Below are 18246 nucleotides of genomic sequence, written 5' to 3' on the forward strand. Positions count from 1 at the left end.
AGCTTCCGATTCAATCGCGATGTTTTATATTGGCATCTGGATTTAATTTCTATGTGGATAACTTACGTTGCGGACGTGGTTTAACAAAGCAATATAAATAGTAGGTTCTCTGACTCACCTGTAACAAAAAGAAAATAAATTTGTAGTCTCAGTTCGTTGTCTTTCAAAAAAATTAAATGTACCACAGAGCTCTCTTATCCAATTTAATCAACTAGCCACTGTGGATCCCGTCATTTTTTTAAAAGTACGCGGGGGCGACATTATCAAAAAGCCATCTCTCCCCGATCGAGTTAAAGGATTATCCAATATCGCAGAGAGAGAACCCTATATCCCCGCCGGGATCGAGTATTGGCTTCTCTCGCGCAGTTCCTCCTCGAATATAGAGAGAGTATCATCTCTCGCGCATGAGGTGTGCCGTGTCCCGGGGCCGGCAGCAGCAATTTCTCGCTTTGAAAACAAGCTAACAATGGCGCTATGTAGGCAGCCTCCCCACTTCGCGCTATCGGCCATGAAAGCGAGCCAGAACTTCAGTTATTGCTATTAGTTACGCGACAATGCGCCGAGATGAGCGGAATCCCGATGAATCTCTCTCGCTCTCCCTCTCGCTAGCTCGCGATTCCGAGCCATTATTTCACGTGCCGTTAAGCCGACCGACGGATTATTTATGCGGGATGATTGCTGCCGCCGCGACTCGAGTATTACACGAGTGTTTTCGTTTTCGAAGGTTACACGAATTTCTTCCTTTCTTATATAAGTTCGAAATATAGCGTCTACAAGTGTAAGTTTTTTAACGGTCTCTATTATAAAAGTTGGAAAATTTTCGGAAAAGTTGAAATATCAGCGGTTGAAGAATACTCGAAAGCTACGTGTGTGTGAAATATAGATTTGCCTACGAAATTCGCCGACTCCTTCCTCAAAGTTCTCTAGTTCAAGAGTATTTTTGAGAGAAGCTCGGCGCGCATTCATATAAGAAAAAGGCTCGCGCGTGCCAATTTTTGAGCGACTACCAAAAAAGCTTGGACTCTTTTAAAATTTTTCCCTTTCAAAGAATTCCTGGCGACTACGTTTTCTCCCGACGACCGACGCGAGTGCATGTAGAACGAGCTCATAATTGCCTTATTTAACTTTTTCCAAGCTCTTTTAAACCGCGCCGCTCTCAAACTTAGATTAGCCACGAGTATAGTACGTATGTCGGACACGAGAGACCGCGAGTACGGCATCTGAAAGTGGGTTAAGGTCGAAATTTAAATTCATTTCCGAGGAGCACGTATCGCACTCGTAGTCTCACGTCGCAAATATATCTGGCTGCTGATGCTAGAATGGAAACAAATCTATACCCGATGCAAGACTATCGCGAGCGTCGCAACTCCGCAAACAACAACAACAGCGATCCTCGTCCCTCCCATCATCTCTCGGCCCTGAAAATCCCCCAGCGACGCACCGCACCGCAATTCTCCCGTACAGCTCTCCTAGTAAGGCTTCCCCTCTCTCTCTCTCTCTCTCTCTCTCTCTCTCTCTCTCTCTCTCTCTCTCTCCTCTGGGCAGCATCTATACAGTGCTTGCGAGCCACACTTTCGCGGCTTCCGCGCTGCTATACTGCAGCTCCTTCCAGGCGGAAACTCTTCGCGCGTCTGTTCGGCTGCATGTGTGCACACGGCACGCGATAAATCCATCCGAGAGGGAGAGGACTATGCTCGTTTCGCTGAACGATTGGCACGAGGGTCCGTGATTCGATTAGAGGATATGTCGAGGGAAACGACGACTGCTCTCTGTGCCTGCAGACGAGCAATGACAAAGGTTTCGTTGCGAATGCGCTTGATGACAGTCTCATGATTTTATTTTTATCACTGCGAATCAAAGAATACTTGGTCGCATTGATTTTCAATTATTTTCATAACGATCGTCTGGATAATAATAATGAACCCGCCTCGTTAAGCTGGCTTTTCTTTTCCTGCACCGCCGCTGGAGCTTACCGTCAACGGAAGAAGTTTCAGAGATTCATTAGCTTCGCGTCTAATACGATGGCATGAAAGAATCGCATTGAATAGCCACGGAATAACTGGATTTCCCTCTCTCCCTCTGAAGAAACCAAGATTTCTAGAATTTTCCACCTCCAACCTTCAGTCGAGCGTTAAAAATATAGGAAGCCTCCGCCCGTCTTCTTTTCACCGCGCGAGACTATTTTAGTCTTTTATCCTTTCTACTCATTCACTTCCTGCCGCTATCTCTATATACGTTTTTCTTCCTTTCTTCTCCTTCGCGCGCGATCTTTACATTTCTCTGCCTCTCGTCCGTGGCTGCTGTAACTCCGTCTTCCGCCGCTGCTTCCTCATCAGAGACGTCTTGTAAACTTCTTCGCGCGGCGGACTCATCATCGCCGAGAGAGAGAGAGAGAGAGAGAGAGAGAGAGAGAGAGAGAGAGAGAGAGAGAGAGAAGATCGTCTAACTTTCCGCGCAGCTCCCAATTAACAGGTCTTACCGTGAATTATTCAAGGTGCGATTCGCGTATTTGATGAGCTCTTTTAAAAACACACGCGAACTCGAAACGGTGCGAAAGCCATGATACCGCGGGGTTAAATGAAACGTTAAGGGCGAGCAAGGAAAAAATTCGCTTATATGTAAATCTCGTAATAACGAATTCTCCTCTCTGTCCGACGAGATTGTACTTTTAATTTTAATTTTCGCCGGTGAGTATTTGTAAGAGTATATAGATTTCTCCTCGATTTTTAAATTAATTTCGAACGCGCGCGCGGCGAGATGAAATATTAATGAGGCGGCGTCGTATATTGAACCGAATTGTTGTATGCTAATGAGCCACGCGAACGAATCGCGATGGCATGTATATTTTTAAATGCTAATAATTCGCGCTGCTTATATTTTTGTCGAATCAAAGGAGCCATTTTCGAAATCGACCTGCTGTCAGAGGCAATATTTATTCCATCCATCGTAGAAGAGCTACACAATGGGGAACAAATCGCCACTTCGTAAATATCCCGCACTCGGAAAAACATCCGCGATATTTTTCATACGCCCCGTTGAGCCCCTGCAGTCGTCCACTCTGGAAATAAAAAAAATAAACAAGCTATCCGTGCAAATCCCAACACCGCGAAAATCAACAGTCAATATAAAAAAAAAATCCGCCGAATGATCCCCGCGCGCTTTCCCACGCCCATATCCCTGAAAGTGTACACACTCACACGTAGATACGCACATCGCCTGCAGTACCAGCTCAGCAGAAAGTTTCAATAAAGTTTAGTTTGCGAGGCAGTAAAAACCAAGCCGCCATATAACCCGGACTCTGCGCATTGCACCTCTCCTCTTACTCTCTCCATCCTTTAGCACATTTTAATCTCTCTGTCTCTCTCTCGCGAATAGTAGGTGCGAGCTAGCGAGCGGAGAGATGCATCGGCCGCGTGAAATTGCATTATCGTAATGGACTTTTCTCGATTACCCCGCGCGCTCTTTCTCAGCGCTGCAGGTACACATAATGCTACCCCCGGGAAGCGCAGCGCGTACTCGCGACGTCCTTAATTGTCGGAGGGCTCGGCTTTCTTTGGGGGATTTAACGTCACTTCCTGGGAGATTTCGCTCAAAGGAATTTTTATCAAGAGCTTGAGACGAGCTGTTTGCGATGTCTCAAAGAAGTATAAAATGTTGGCTTCGTTCGACGGGCTACTGTTTCATCCGGAACTCAGAGATGAATAAAGGCGATGATTGTTTAATTTACAACGATGCTCCGCTTTCAAAGTGGATGGAAGATTCAAAGACTTTTTAAAATGCTCGAGCTTTTTGAATATGAATTTTAAGGGACGACGTTGAATGCCAAGCGGGGCTATCCAATTATAAACGAAAGCGGCATAATCCAGAAATATTTTTAAAAAGCTTTGGAAAGACCATTTTAACTTCAAATGTTATCAAGTGGAACGAAGTAGAGATAGGAAATTCGGAGGGTAAACATCTCTATTCGTAAGATACTTCCTTGAGCTCGCAAAGCTCAACCAGCCGAGCTTTTGCAAAAAGCACTTACACACCGTAGTATCAGTCAATGAGCAGTGCAGATTAAACAGAGATACACTCGGTTAATCAGAAGCGAACGATCGCAGTAGCTGCCACCAGCGAAAATCAAAGTCATCCGAAACTCCCGCCGAGGAGCCTATTCCATCAGCGGCTCCGAGCGGTTCGTCCGTCCAAACAGTGACGCTCGCGCTGCTCCAGAAATCCCGCAAGAGCGAGCTTGCGAGTAATGAGAAGCTGCGAGCGTCCATAAATAATTGAGGATCTTGCACTCTCGCTCTCCTGCAGCAGCAGCAGCAGCGGAAAAGAGGACCCAAAATTTAAGCTCATAAATTTTAAAGTCCCCCGCGACGTCCGGCTGCGCCGTATCCACGAGTTCGCGCAAAGCCAAACACAAAAGTCAAGCAACAGCGTCGGAAAGGGTAAAACACACGCGCGCGCGCCTAGCGTGTATAGCGCAAACACACGTCAGCTGCAGTTCCTCTTTTTCGAGGGCAGTGACGTATGCGCGACGAGCGAGAGGGAAAGAGTCTATGGATGTCCCGGGGGGATCTTTTCCAGCGGAAGAAGGAGAAGAAGGTCGGAAGAATCGGGCCACTGGCGCAGAAATTAACAGGCTCTATCAGAGACAGAGAGAGAGATAGAGAGAGCTATCCGACTCTTTCGTTAATGGGTTAAGGTGGAGATAGACAAGTGTGCGCGCGCGGCGCAAGGTCAAGCATATAGAGTGGAGAATCAAATTTGTTTTCGCATTGTTGTGTTTGCAGTGGAAAGCTGCCCTCTAGCGCCTCGGGACTACTCTCGCGCTGTTTCGAGTGCGCGCGGGATTTTCTCGACTCTGCGTTACGCTGCTGCTTCATGTCGAGAGCGCGATTTGCAAGATTAATCGGACGCTGCTGATATACATCGACTGCATGAAGTATTCGTGACCCGCGCGCTAGCCCTCGCTGCGGAAAAGAGGTTGAGAAGCTATGTGCGGAGTAGGTATGTTTCTACTCTAGGTTCTATGCTTCAGTCGTAGAAGTTTATTTATATTTAATTTTTAAATTAAATACGTTATACTTCTGTTATATATACGCAGAGGCATATTACGTTTTTCATTGCTCGTGTCTGATCATAAAGTTTATAAACACGACCGCACGCGGAGTAATTTTTTCCTCGATTCCCCTCCACCTGATTTCCATCCCAATAAATTCCACTCGAAATTTTCCACTCTAGCGTGGTTCGGCAAAACAAAATCGTCCCGAGAAACCCAAGCCGACCGCAACAGAAATCTAAACAACTACATACATCCATGAGTGTGCATACACGCAGCTGCTGCCGCGCGACTCTTCCATCTCCCGAAAAAGATTCTCTCCTCCGACATCCGGCATTAACCCCTCGCGCTCTGCACAAAACCTCTTCTCTCCTCCCTCATAGACTGTATAAGCCAGCGAGAGAAAGAAAAGTCGAGCGTACGATACACTACGCGAGGCCTCGTCCTTAAAACTTGAAAGACAGAGAGTAGTGAAGCGGTGCACTGCACATACTGCTGCTCTCTCCCTACTAGACTTCAAAAATAACCCGACCCACCCACCCTCGCTGCTGCTGCAGTGCGACGAGCTCGTTCCTGTTTTTCATTCTCCTTTCTCCCCCTTCTTTCTCTCCGGACCGTTTACGGGAACCGCACACGCTCTGCAAATTTTCAACGGGCTCACGGTCACATCTCGCTTTACCTTACTTTGCAGTCGCACGCGCTTCCCTCCTTATTAACCCCGGAGCTTTTGCCTTTTCGGCGCTTTCAATTCGAGAGAGCTTGCACGAATTGTGCAGCAGTTCGTTATATGTATGTGCGACTGGGTCTACGGGGATTTGAGCGTTGCACACGGTTAGATTGCTATTTGCCCGTACCTATGATACTGCTGCGCGGATGTGTATGAGAGTTATCGCGTTGGAAGTATTGGCCATCGTAAATTGCCGCGATACGACGATAAGATCGTTCCGTGTGGTCCAACGGTCGTTGAATGGAAAATTGGGTTGTATTTACGCGTTATTGCGAGAAAACTACTGTACGCGCGCATTTGAGTAGGATGTTTCTCATCTCCTTTACATTAACATAAGGATGATTCCGTGAAATTAGCATGGGATGGAGGTATAAAATTTCCTTTTCTCGCAAACTCATACGTACAGTTGTAAATTAAAACTCAGTCAGTGTCGAGTTTGTTGCGCCTTTGTCACGGCATCAATTTTTTCGCGCTAACGCCGTGGATCACGCGGGATGCAAAATCCAGGTCGCATATCAATTATGTCGACGGTAACAGATTTTCCAGCTGTCGGAAACTAACTCGCTTAAGTTTCGAAATACGCGCCGAGGTACACATCCGACAGCCGATTATTTAGGATTTCATTGAAATTTATTATCTCTATGTGTATGCGAACCAAAAATTTGAAAATAATAAACAGACATGATCATTCGCAAAAATATGTTTCCTGCATTGTTTGATTCAGCACTCCTAAAATAACATTCATTGTTACAATAACTACACGCATTCGAAAGCTGATTACATCGAATAAATATTTGTAAAATTCCACTGTACACACCCACGCGCGCGAATTGATCTTCTCGAATTTTCGGCACTAGCGCGAAAAGCCGAGCACATATGCAGCTGCAGAATCGGAGCAGCTATAGCGATTGTCCGAGCAACCGCAAAAGCTCGAAAGCCACGCGAATATCTAATGAGAGAGCGGTGTAGCATTACGCCGCGAATTTCCAACTCGCTCTCTTTTCCCAAGTATATAGTTGCCAATCGGGTCACTCGCGCATCTGTATGTGATGCGGCAGACTCTATAGCAGTTGCGCGAACCTTGACCCACGTCAGTCGAGAGTTACTCCCTATCCGGAAATCCCGAATGATCCGCTCCACATCCTCCCTGTGAAATCGCTGCGTCGAGCCATCGGCGTTGCTACGTTTGTTTCGAAGGCAGGATGTGTGTCGTTGGTGGAGGGGATAGAAGCTTTGATAAATGTCGCTAGTAATCGTAAAAAATAACTGTCTATATATACAAAGCACGATGTCATATAAAACGTATGTTATCGTCACCTGTTTTGGTATATAAAAAAGATTTGGTATGTGTTTTATTGACATTCTTTTCAGAAGCTTATTCATAGCGATTGCATAAAACCATATTTTCAGAAATTTTCGAATAATTGATTCTCTAACCAAGGTATGTAATATGCATGTAAAAGTTTTATACAAAATATAAGTCATGTAGACATATATAACATTGAAATTAATCATAGTATATAACAGAATTATATATTATATAAGTGCATCAATATGACCAGTTTTATCATCCGTACGAAATCAATGACCTTTTACTTTTTCTCAATGTCTGTTAACTATGGGTATTTAACCTACAGAGGAACCGATAACGAATAAATGTATGCTTTCACAACAAAAAATTCAATGAAAAAATAAGAAAACAAATGATTTATCTTCTTCATGTATTATAAATCATATTATTTTTTTTTCATTGACCTTTTGCATTAGTATTTTTTTGGAAACGATATAGCAGCTCTTCATATTATTATCAGATTTATAATAGAGGACATTAGCATAAAAAATCGTTGACATTTCAAAAACACTTAAAACGTAAATTAAGTATTTTAATTTCATCATCAATAAAAAGCTGTGAGACATAAAGCATGAAAAAATGCCTGCACCTGATCCACGAGCGCGAATAAAAGCCTGCGCACAGCTTCCTTTTCGCTATCTCTAATTGAAAGGGTCGTTACTCGGCGATTAATCGTCCTCCAGTGGACTCGCACTTGCGCCATCCTTTTCCTTCACTTCCTCCCTTTCTTTTTAGGGAACACGACGAAGTGCAGAGTTTTTACACCGGCGCATAATTCTCGAGAGAAAAATGTCGAGAGCCCGTGTGCTACTGGTCGAGAGACTCATACCACTGTATATACCTATACGAATGTTCCGGCCATAAATACGCTGTGGTGGACAGAAATTTTCACCCACGCGCTTCTTATGCCGGATAACCCTATATCTTTCCTATTAATCTGCTTTATTACGCTTTTTTGCAAAGTACACGGAGTTTCGCACTACTTCTTGCGCAGATAATGCGAATTCTAGAGTATCTATGTATAATACGGGTCAATCGGGTCGCGGAAGGAGCAGTGTTCTTGTGATGTACTCGATAATGAGTGTTTTTTGTCACACCTATGACGATTACTGCGGAAACTGGGCGATTTTTTGGCCATCGATTCGGCTCTTTCAATTGTGTATATAAATGATTTGTAGTCAAGTGAAAATTCAGTATAGGTATGAAAACGTTTAAAATTATCCTACAATTTTTTATAAGCCGGTTATTATGAAAAAGAGTTTGGTTGGTTAAAAAAAAAGCATTGATAACGCGGAGTAAATACGTGACAAAAGTTTATTTTACTAAAAATATTTATTCGTTTACCTTCAACAATGTAAGTAATGAACAAAACAAAACTTGCTTAGCCAAATCAATAACTACGTCGATGTAGCTGTCTTATCTAACTCTATCCCTGGTCTCCAGAAGCTCGCAAGGTATCTAGCTGTCGATCGATCCTGATTTCTGAATGACACGCAAATTAATTCGCATCTCGGCCGTCCTGGGTCTCTTAATTATTGCCCCGGATACAAATCTCTTCGACGATTGCGAGCGCGAGCGCGTGGGAGGCACGAGAGCCGGGTCACACGCTGCTGCAATTATTTTTGACTTTCACTATGCGAGCCGCCGCGCCACTACAACGGAATTGTATACAACGAGTCGACTGCACTTTTCTCACTTCGTCCCGAGGCTGTGTGTAGCAGGATAGTTTCCTTATTGTTATTGACGACGGTAGCTGGAGGTGTGTCAGTGATTTTCGTCGTTCCTGGATATACTCGAGGACTAAGTTTTGGAATTTGGAATTAAGCTAGAATTAGCCTGTTGCAGTGTCTGACTCGAGATTTTTAAGTGGGCTGGTTGATTATGACGTCGCTGCAGGGAGAGCGATGAGAAAATTGATTGGAAATCGCTTGCCTGGAAGTTTGAAAAATAAACCAATGGTAATGATGTTTGGGTGAGCGTAAGTGGATAAAAATATTGGATCGGGAGTTAATTTGTTGATGCACTTTGCATTCAGCTATAACGTTGATTGGAATAAACATGGATTTTTTCACGGACATGTTTCAGTTTGTTGAATCCGAAGTCATTATCGTGACAAGCTCCTGCGTAAAACTTGCTGCATCACAATTGCGAAACTCGAATCTACAATGTAGGGGGGACAATAATGAACAACAAAAAACTCCGGTGTCATCTGTCAATTACAGCGATTGTGCGCGGATCATCCTCTGCCCGAATCTATGGCACAATTCTCATTGTCCCGCGTTTGTTGACTTTGATTTTATAAGATTTTGAAACATTTTTTTCAACAAATAGATAATAGGAGTGCGTTAAGTAGCGTTAGTAAGCGTGTAACGTGCGTTAGTAAGTTCCGCAAAGTAGTTCACTTTAAACAGTACCACGAGACGCGTCAAAATTTTACATTCGAAAACATTCTCTATAGATCTAAAAAAGGACTCACTTCATCCCAGTAGCTCCCATTCAAAATTCCCAACGCCTGTCACGAGCATCAAAATACCGGTCAGTATCCCACAAGTCACCAGTCACTACATCTTACACAGAGTCTGCATCCTTATTAGGACAGTCTCGGAAAGTCGAACAGCACGTAGAAATTCGCGATGCGGCAGCCTCGCCGCGACTGAAGGTCGTCGCCGGCCGCTGAGAATAGTAAACGTCGAGTGCAGGCTCAAAACGCTCGGCGCATGTGCACCAAGTCGGTGCGCGCACGCTGCTTTCTTTAAATTCTCTCCCAAGCAGCTCTCGATGCGGCGAGAAGATTCCGATTTTTTCCTCGCTATTATACTGTTATAGATATTAAGGCTATGGGCCATTGTCTTGATAGAGAGACAGGCGTATCGTTAAATTTAATTGGTGCGGTGTGCCAATTAGGATAATCGCCTGAATATTTATTATCCGCGAGTAATTGTTCTGTTATGCGGACGCGCGAGTTGTACGCGGGGTAATGTATTTAGTCGACGTTATCAATAATTTATACCGAGAGAATTGGTACTTCCGAAATCTAGGTCACGATCGATTAACTGGTCCATCGAATATTAATCGCTTTTGATGACAAAGCCCATTTTTAGAATAACCCGTATATATAGCATTGTGCTGTGAATAATTGAAGAATTTCTCGCCGCGCGTTCCCTCAATTACGAAACCGACGCAGGATTAACGTATAGAATCAAAACAAAGCGAAAACTAAAAAGCCGACCGCCCAGCGATTTAAAAAATAAACGCCGACTCGATCAGCCGCTAAATTACGGGCTTTGGGGTCGCGCCGTGGAACCAATGAAGTCCGCGGACTACACAAACCGCGCAGTCTACCGCAAAAATCGAATTTCTTGATAGGGAAGAGGGAAAATCCGGCTTCGATTATTTGGCCGACTGTTTGGATAGCAGTGGAAAAATTGCGGTGTCATCCGTCCGTGACTTGTCGCGAGGGGCTGACTTTGCTGTCGCGCTCGTGACGGTTTTGGAAAAAGAATCGACGGGGAAAACTGTGTAGAACGTTGATTTTTCCGCGCTGGTTCGGGGGATTAATTAGGATCAGACGCGGCGATTGTTTGCCTCGCTTTTTTTCACTTATCGGCTAATTGCGCTCCGCGGCTACTTTCACTTAGAATAGCACCAATAAAATGGAAATTCGGCGGCGATTAATTAGGTAAATCAATTATTGCGCACCTAATTAAGAAACTAACGCCATTACCCGCGTGGAAAAAAGCGCGCGGCAGCTGCGCTGGCTTCGAGTGGGCGAGTATACACGTAACAGTGTTAAATTCAAATTCGTCGTGAGAAGAGGTAAACGAATGAAACGCGCCGCCGTAAAACTTTCGTCTTCGGATTTGTGTGCGCGTGAGCGAGCGAGCTGCGAGAGCTGTATCGTGTGAATAGGGATACGGGAAGTTTTAGCAATCAGATTAGCCCACAAGTTGCTGAACTTTCGAAATTTAGCATTTTTCTTCCTTTCACTTGGAGAACAAGTGACTAATTAAAAAAAAAACGAATGTACAAAGCAACTTTCAAAGTTAAAAACATTTCAGTTTTAATAAATTCAACTCCAAAAAACTTCTCTTTGTGCTCAAAGCACTGCTAGAGAAAAAATCGCAGTACCAAATCTGCAAAACAAAGCAAATCGTAAACTTTGGCGTTACAAACACAGAACGCGTACCTTTACATAATCCTCTCTCACGCTACCTACGCTTCTAACCTATCGCGTTATATACACGCCTACGGGACACATATAGCGTACAGCGGGCGCAAAGAGCGGGTCAGCCGCGAGTCAGAGTCCATACGACTCTTCCGCGAATAGCAGCCCGGGCGGCTACTAACTTCGGCTACCCTGTTCGCAAAGTGCACCGCCCGTTTCGGTCTCTTTTATGCTGTGTATGCAGAAGTGGCCGTTGCTTCATTGATTTCCGATTTTACAGGGATGTTTTTTACACCGGGAGATTTTCCAGGATCAGGTTTTCGCGCGGGATAGTGGAATTTCGGACAGCGAGGAATAAATTAGCAAACTAGAGCGATAAGTGTTTTAACCGTTCGATTAGATCGCAGTGGGCTAATTTAGGATACGCGCTCTGGCGATCTGTGTACCGCCAATTAATGGAGAAATTATAAGGGTGAAAGTCGGATTTCACGTTGTGATTGTGTTCCCTTATTTGTTTGGCGAATTTCGCATTCTATACGGCTATTTCAGTATTACAGAAGTACAGTTCGAGCCATTAGAAGTTGCGTCGAGATCGATGTAGCTGTAATTCAACTATGCGCGAGCGATATAGAAATACAGCGCAAAAGAGCCAATAACATCGCGTAATTGCTTCGGAATCATCCGCTTTCGATTCGCGAATGAGCGATAAATTTGCGGAAAGCACTCGTAACAATGGCAAAGTGACGAATCGAAAGATATCCGAGAGAGAATTTAATCCGCCTAAAGCGAAATTAATTTTCATTCAGAGTCCGGCGAGCGCACAGCGGTGACAACAACGGCGAACCAACGAGCGATTCTCGATTAAGCGGATAATTATTCAAGGAACAATTGAAAATCACAACGCTCCGCGGTATAATTCAATTTCGCCGTTCGCGAGATCGTTTCATCGCGATAAATATTATGAGAGCAGAGAGCGCTCGCGTCGACCGGTGTTAGCTCGGGACTTTAGAAAATTTGCGTTTGCGCTTGTAGGTAAATGTTTGCATAGAGATATGTCGATATGCGGATACCGTTGACGCGGCTCGTACTTTGACCGATTTTCTAATTTTTATTTTGAACTCGTAATTTAATTACCGGGAGTTTCACTTCGTCCCTCTCAAAGGAGCCTTTGCCGCAGTGCTCTCATAAAACTTCGCGTTAAATATACTCCTAGCGAACGTCGAGCACGCACGTGAAAGCGAACGCGTAAACTGCGCCAGCGGAGATCGCGCGCGCATATGACCCGTAGGGCGGCCCTACTTTTGATCTTCGAAACTCTAAAACTTCCGCGAGAGCCTCTCCCAAAAACGAAAAGCAAACTTTCCTCTCGCGCGCAAGCGCACTATAGTACTGTGCGAGTTAATTGCTCTCGGCTAGAAATTACTAAGCGCGTGGCCTAAATATCGGGAAAGCGCAGCGTTTAAAATTCACCCGGTACATGCAGCGCGGAACAGCAGCTGCCAAAACAAGAGCGAGCGAACTCGGCTCGAATTTTCTTTTCGTTTTCTCTCTGGTCTCCTCGACCGTGACAGCCAGAGCGCCACGCGAGCGGCCAGCAATTTGCTGGCGCTGCTGCTGCGACGATTAACCCATGAACCCGGAGGAGAGTCGTCGTCGTAGTCGTCGTAGTCGTCGTAGTCGTCGTAGTCGTCGTAGTCGTCGTAGTCGTCGTAGTCGTCGTAGTCGTCGTAGTCGTCGTAGTCGTCGTAGTCGTCGTAGTCGTCGTAGTCGTCGTAGTCGTCGGCATCAGAAATGGTAATTACAAAGCGAATCTCGAGCTGGCTCCGCAACACGAAAGCTGCATTTAATGTTGACGCTCTCGTGCGCCTCGGCGGCGAGGGCTATAGGAAAAGTGAGAGTTTTCTCCGTAGGTTGCGTCGCACGTTTTGATTCGAGGTATCGCTCGCGCTTTCGACGCGTGATGGAGTTATAAATTGTACATTAGACTGGGAAACGCTGGAGAGTTAAGTAGAATTGTCGTTGCTTACCGATTTGGAGAGTTTCAGAATGAGCAGGCTTATGAATTATTTTATAGAGGAAACTGTCGACGGCTTACCTGTAACACAAGAAAATAATTTGGATTTAGTATATTCAGCTACTGTAAAATGTGTGAGAGATTTATGGTTTAAGCATTGATTTTTTAAATAACTAAAAGTGCGCTTTGCAAATCTGATAAGAGTACAAGTTTTATTTAAAAAAATATATATTCGGGGCTTACACAGAAAAGAGTGCAATAAAATATCTGTAATACTTTCATATGCAGTCCCGGAATTTGAAATAAAAGAAGCTCTCTCCAGCATACGTATGCATTTCGGTGGTTCTTTTATCGAAGATCGATTCCTCAACTCCAGTTTTAGAGAGGAATCAAATATGCATAAATAAAAGGTAAGCAAGGGCAGTACACGCGAGATGCCGATGATTTATTTATTCAAAAATTTTGAATAAAAATATAATAAATTATATAAATAAATAACGAGACGTCGAAAAAAGTGACGTAAAAATTGAGCTAGATTATAAGATTGCCATATATATACATAAAGTCCCCCGTGAGTTAACTCTCAAATGAAATGATTATGTTCCGAAAAGAGGGAGCAGAAGGGGAGAGCTGAGAGTACTGACTATAACAATGTCATAAACCGAGTCATAAACGAGCACTGCGCGACAGAGGGAAGAGAGGAAATGGACAATCGTCAGATGTTGCTTATACGGTTCGAGAAACCGGTGGTACTGCCATACGCGATAATCTTTTTGGATATAAACTAGATATTACAGACGTGATAAGAGGCACTTATTTCTCTCTTTGAAATCCACCGAAGGCAGAGCTGTTATTCTCGAAGGCATTTAAGTGTTTACTAAACATCGATATTTATATAAAAATTTGAGACCTATTAACAAAAACAATTCACCGACAAAAAAATTTCAATACACATCAAGCGAGGTGTTAATTAAACCTGATGAGAAAATAATCAAAACAACCACACACGATATATACCTTTCCCTCCCAGCGGGCCTGACAGCATCGTAGCGCACGCTGAGCTTGCGCACGTGATCGCGGGGCGTGCGGCTGCCCTCCCTGGAGAGCCTGAGGCTTCCGCCGCCGTAAACGAGCACCGGCTGCTGCTGCTGTTGGTGTTGGTACTGCTGCAGCGGCTGATAGGTCTCAACGCCGCTGCAGACCTCGCGGCAGCCGCCGCCGACGCCGCAGCACTTTGGCATTGCCGTCTCCTTTTTCTATTATTAGCCGCCCACGCGCCTGCGAGGGGGCCTTTTTTCTTCGTGTACTGCGCACGCGAACACGGCGAGTTCAGAGTTGAGGTCTGCTCATGATGTTCCCTTGCTATTGGAGACTGGAGTTGCGATGGTTCAACATTGTTAAGATCGTATCTCGGTTATTAATATCGCGGCAATGCGCAGGTCGGTATTCTTTAACAACGCTTTTTTTATCTCACGAGACTCGATAGAAATAAGGTTTACGATTATCTTATGTAAGCCGATGGCAAACCAGTCGTTAAGAGACAACTTTATCTCTCGCTCTCAGAGCAACCTCTGCAATTAATTATAAAGTAAAATAGCTGCCGTTCCTTTTTATTTTCCAGACGATCGAGTTACTTTCGGCGAAGACAATCCACCTGAACGGTACAGTGCGACGTCAGCGTTTCAGAAACTGCACGTCGCGATGGAAATGCAGATAAGGCTCGTCTCGACTGCGTTGCTTTCAAGAGATAGCGAGACTCGCTTATTAAACGTTGTGTGATGCAAGCGAGAGATGGCAATTAGTTGGCGATAGAGTGCGCACACGCTATGATTTCATACTTTGCGCAAGTATCAATTCATTAGCGCCTGTGACATAATTTCTCGTGTGTACGAACGACGCGCGTTTATGGAAATCGAATCGATCTGATTATGCGCGTACAAACGGTATGTTATTAAAGCGTACATAAAATAATCCAATGCATCGCTCGGCGCGAGCATTAGATTCCTAACCTCGATCACGTATTGGCACAGAAAAAAGCCGTACATAACGCGCGCACGGCGTCACGTCTGCTATAGGCGCACCGGTTTCTGCACACAGGATGAAAACCGGAAAAATTCCCACACTCTTTCCCACGAGTCCCGTGAGCGAAAGCCTCGGAAATGATTATCGACACTTTCGTTGGGTGACGCTTCGCGCTAAAACGGTCGCGACTTTATCTCTCTCTCTCTCTCTCTCTCTCTCTCTCTCTCTCTCTCTCTATTACGCGCGCGCGGTGGCGGAGCTCTGCACTTTCGGCGCGGCCTTGAAATTTCAGCTGCGTGCGGATGTATACGGTTTCGCTGCTTCTGACAAAGTGATTCTTCCACAAGAGGCTTCTGATTGCAGCAGCTTCGAGTTTCAGCAAAAGTGATATAACGATTGATGTCGTTATATTCGCTATGCGCAATGTGACGATGATTAAATCAATTACACCGACGCCGTAGCTTCTCAGAAATAAGCAGAAAGCATCGACATCGACGTTCACTTTTAATTGCCATGAATTGTCGTTAATCGCAGCCGGCAATTAGCATTATAATTGCGCGAGTCGTCTCTCTCTACGCTGAAAAGTGGGACGTCGCCTATAACGGTACTTCCCCGATGTCAGCAAAGAATCGCGAACAGATTTTTTTTGTGTTCATCTCCTCCTAATCACAGAATTCGTTCACACCCGTTATTCCATCGCGAACAAATCGCACGATAACTCGCACTTGACCACAGAAACAAAGCATCATCGTCGCACAACAAAAAAAATTCCACTGTACACCGCGAGGTGTTTAATTACACACACATGCGCGCGCACGCGCACACGTCTTCAGATCACCGTTCGAATCATCGAGTAATACAGTCGCGTAGAAAAGTCAAAAAGAGAGAGAGAGAAAGAGCAGGCGCTCGCGCCGCGCGGTTCGAAAGGCTACTGATCCGCGACGACGCGTACGCCAGAGCGGCTCGAAGGAGACGAGAAAAGAGAGAAGCATATATACCGCGCGTACTGTGTACAGCGCGCCGAACGAAGAACACATGTCGCCTGTGTCTGTGTGTGCGCGGACGTGTGCATGTATGGGTGAGCGAGAGGGAGATAAAAAGTCGCGGCGAAGGAGCAGCCTAGAGAGGATGAGTCAGAGACGAAGAGAGGGAATCCGGTCTCTCTCTCTCTCTCTCTCTCTCTCTCTCTCTCTCTCTCTCTCTCTCTCTCTCTCTCTCTCTCTCTCTCTCTCTCTCTCTCTCTCTGTTTATGAATACATATGGCTGTGTACGCTTTTTTCGCGATGAAAACGTCGAGATTTCTCAGCTGAGGCTTTTAAAGAGCCTGGATAAATGATGAGCCGTCGCGCGGGATTATCGAAATCCGCGAAAAAATACGATCGATCAAACGGAGATGAAAAAATTCGCCGCCAAGTCGCGTCCAACTATGTCTATTAATAGAATAAAAGCCAGGCGATGCGTCAGCATTTTTTTCCATTCGCAGTATCATCAAACGCTGCGCGAAACTGCGCGCGTGCGGTTATTCATCAAGTTTTGTCAAAAGCCATGAGCGTACGAGGATCGAGCGAGCTATGACGTCACGAATTTCGCTAATAAACTCAATCAGGAGCTGTTTTACTTTTTATTTCTCGCGGCGCGCGCGCGAGCTGAAGCCGCTCATTTAGGGGAGAGAAAAACAAGCATCCAAACTCTCGGGACGAGCGTTGAATACAGCCGGGTGTAAAAAGTGCGTCGGTGGGGTATATACGAAGTAACTCGCGAAGTATTGGAAGCAGGAAGGGACGATAGAGTCGTCATTAGTTCGGCTGTGCCTCTGCTGATGTGGACAAGTCGCGAAGAGAGAGAGAGAGAGAGAGAGAGAGAGAGAGAGAGAGAGAGAGAGAGAGAGAGAGAGAGAGAGAGAAACTGAAATATGCTCCGCTGCGCGTTTGCTAACTCGCGTGCTGGTCATGTGCCTTGAGTACATTCTCGAGTATTCAATCGAATTTATTAATTGGATTCGTCATTATCGGGATTTAAAAATGCATTTCAGTCGAAATAGACACCGGCGGGAAAATCAACAGAAGTCGTTAATCAAAAGTATAAAACCAGCCCCTCACGTAAGACTCCAGCAGTAAAATAAAAAAAGAGAGAGAGAAACCGTCACTGAACAAATTAGTGTAACAGCGGACCGTAAAAAGTGGACAGAAACCCAAGTAACGTCTGTTCGGGCGCGTGACGACGACTTGTACCGGTCCCCCATATATACGCTGTATTTACCCGAGACTTCGAGCTTATCTATATATACCGCAGAGAGAAAGAGAGGGACTTTATCGGGCGCGAGTGGCTTTTGGCCGCGCTACGTGGAAGCGAGATTTCCGGCCTCGAGAGCGGCCAGAAATGGCGAAGGAGGAACGGTCGACTGCACTGTTTCCAATGATCGGGAGAGCGATGACGACCAGTGCGTGCATACTTCGATGCTTTTTTTCAAGATTTAGTTGTGGCTCGAAAGTTGTCGCGATCCATTACGTGGATGTGCGCGAGGCAGATTTGGAGCGATTGGGTGTTTTATTGGATGTATGATTTTGCTGGTATTAGAATTCACGATAGCTGTCGCAACGGAATCGTGGATTTTCTAATGAAAGGTGTGTAAACTAGACCGTAGATTTTTATGGCTTGGATATCTTATCTGGACAGCAGATAGCGTTGATCTTAATATAACGCACGCAATGTAGATAAAACAATGTTTCACACACACATTGTTATACGTTGAATTTATATTAACGTTTCGCTAAAACAATGATGTGTAAAATCATGAATAACAAAATCCAAAGATCCAAAGCTGCTGCACAAACTCTGGCGCTGCTGCACCGGTCTAATTCTGAGCTTTCGCATAAAATTTCCATAAATATTCCCACATACACACAAGCAGCAGAGC

At 45.0% G+C, this 18246-nt stretch overlaps 1 protein-coding gene across 13 annotated transcripts in view; it reads right to left on the minus strand.

Annotated features, from left to right (window-relative positions):
• Nucleotides 1-18246, minus strand: part of LOC100117488 — a 153041-nt gene that overhangs the window by 112390 nt on the left and 22405 nt on the right. For 9 of the 13 annotated variants that reach the window (XR_004345221.1, XR_004226997.2, XR_004226998.2 and 6 more), the window contains exon 1: nt 14325-16267. The exons of 1 other annotated variant lie outside the window; for it this stretch is intronic. Coding sequence is in view for 7 of the 12 variants with exons in the window: in XM_031925790.2 (XP_031781650.1) it covers nt 14325-14548 (224 nt within the window). In the remaining 5 variants the exon portion in view is untranslated. Of the gene's footprint in view, nt 1-9604; nt 9851-13320; nt 13389-14324; nt 16268-18246 lie in introns of those variants that run through there. 3 more of the 13 variants (XM_031925786.1, XM_031925785.2, XM_016984338.2) reach the window with 3 other exon arrangements.

The sequence above is a fragment of the Nasonia vitripennis genome, assembly GCF_009193385.2.
Source record: "Nasonia vitripennis strain AsymCx chromosome 3 unlocalized genomic scaffold, Nvit_psr_1.1 chr3_random0004, whole genome shotgun sequence".
NCBI classification, from domain to species: Eukaryota; Metazoa; Arthropoda; class Insecta; order Hymenoptera; family Pteromalidae; genus Nasonia; species Nasonia vitripennis.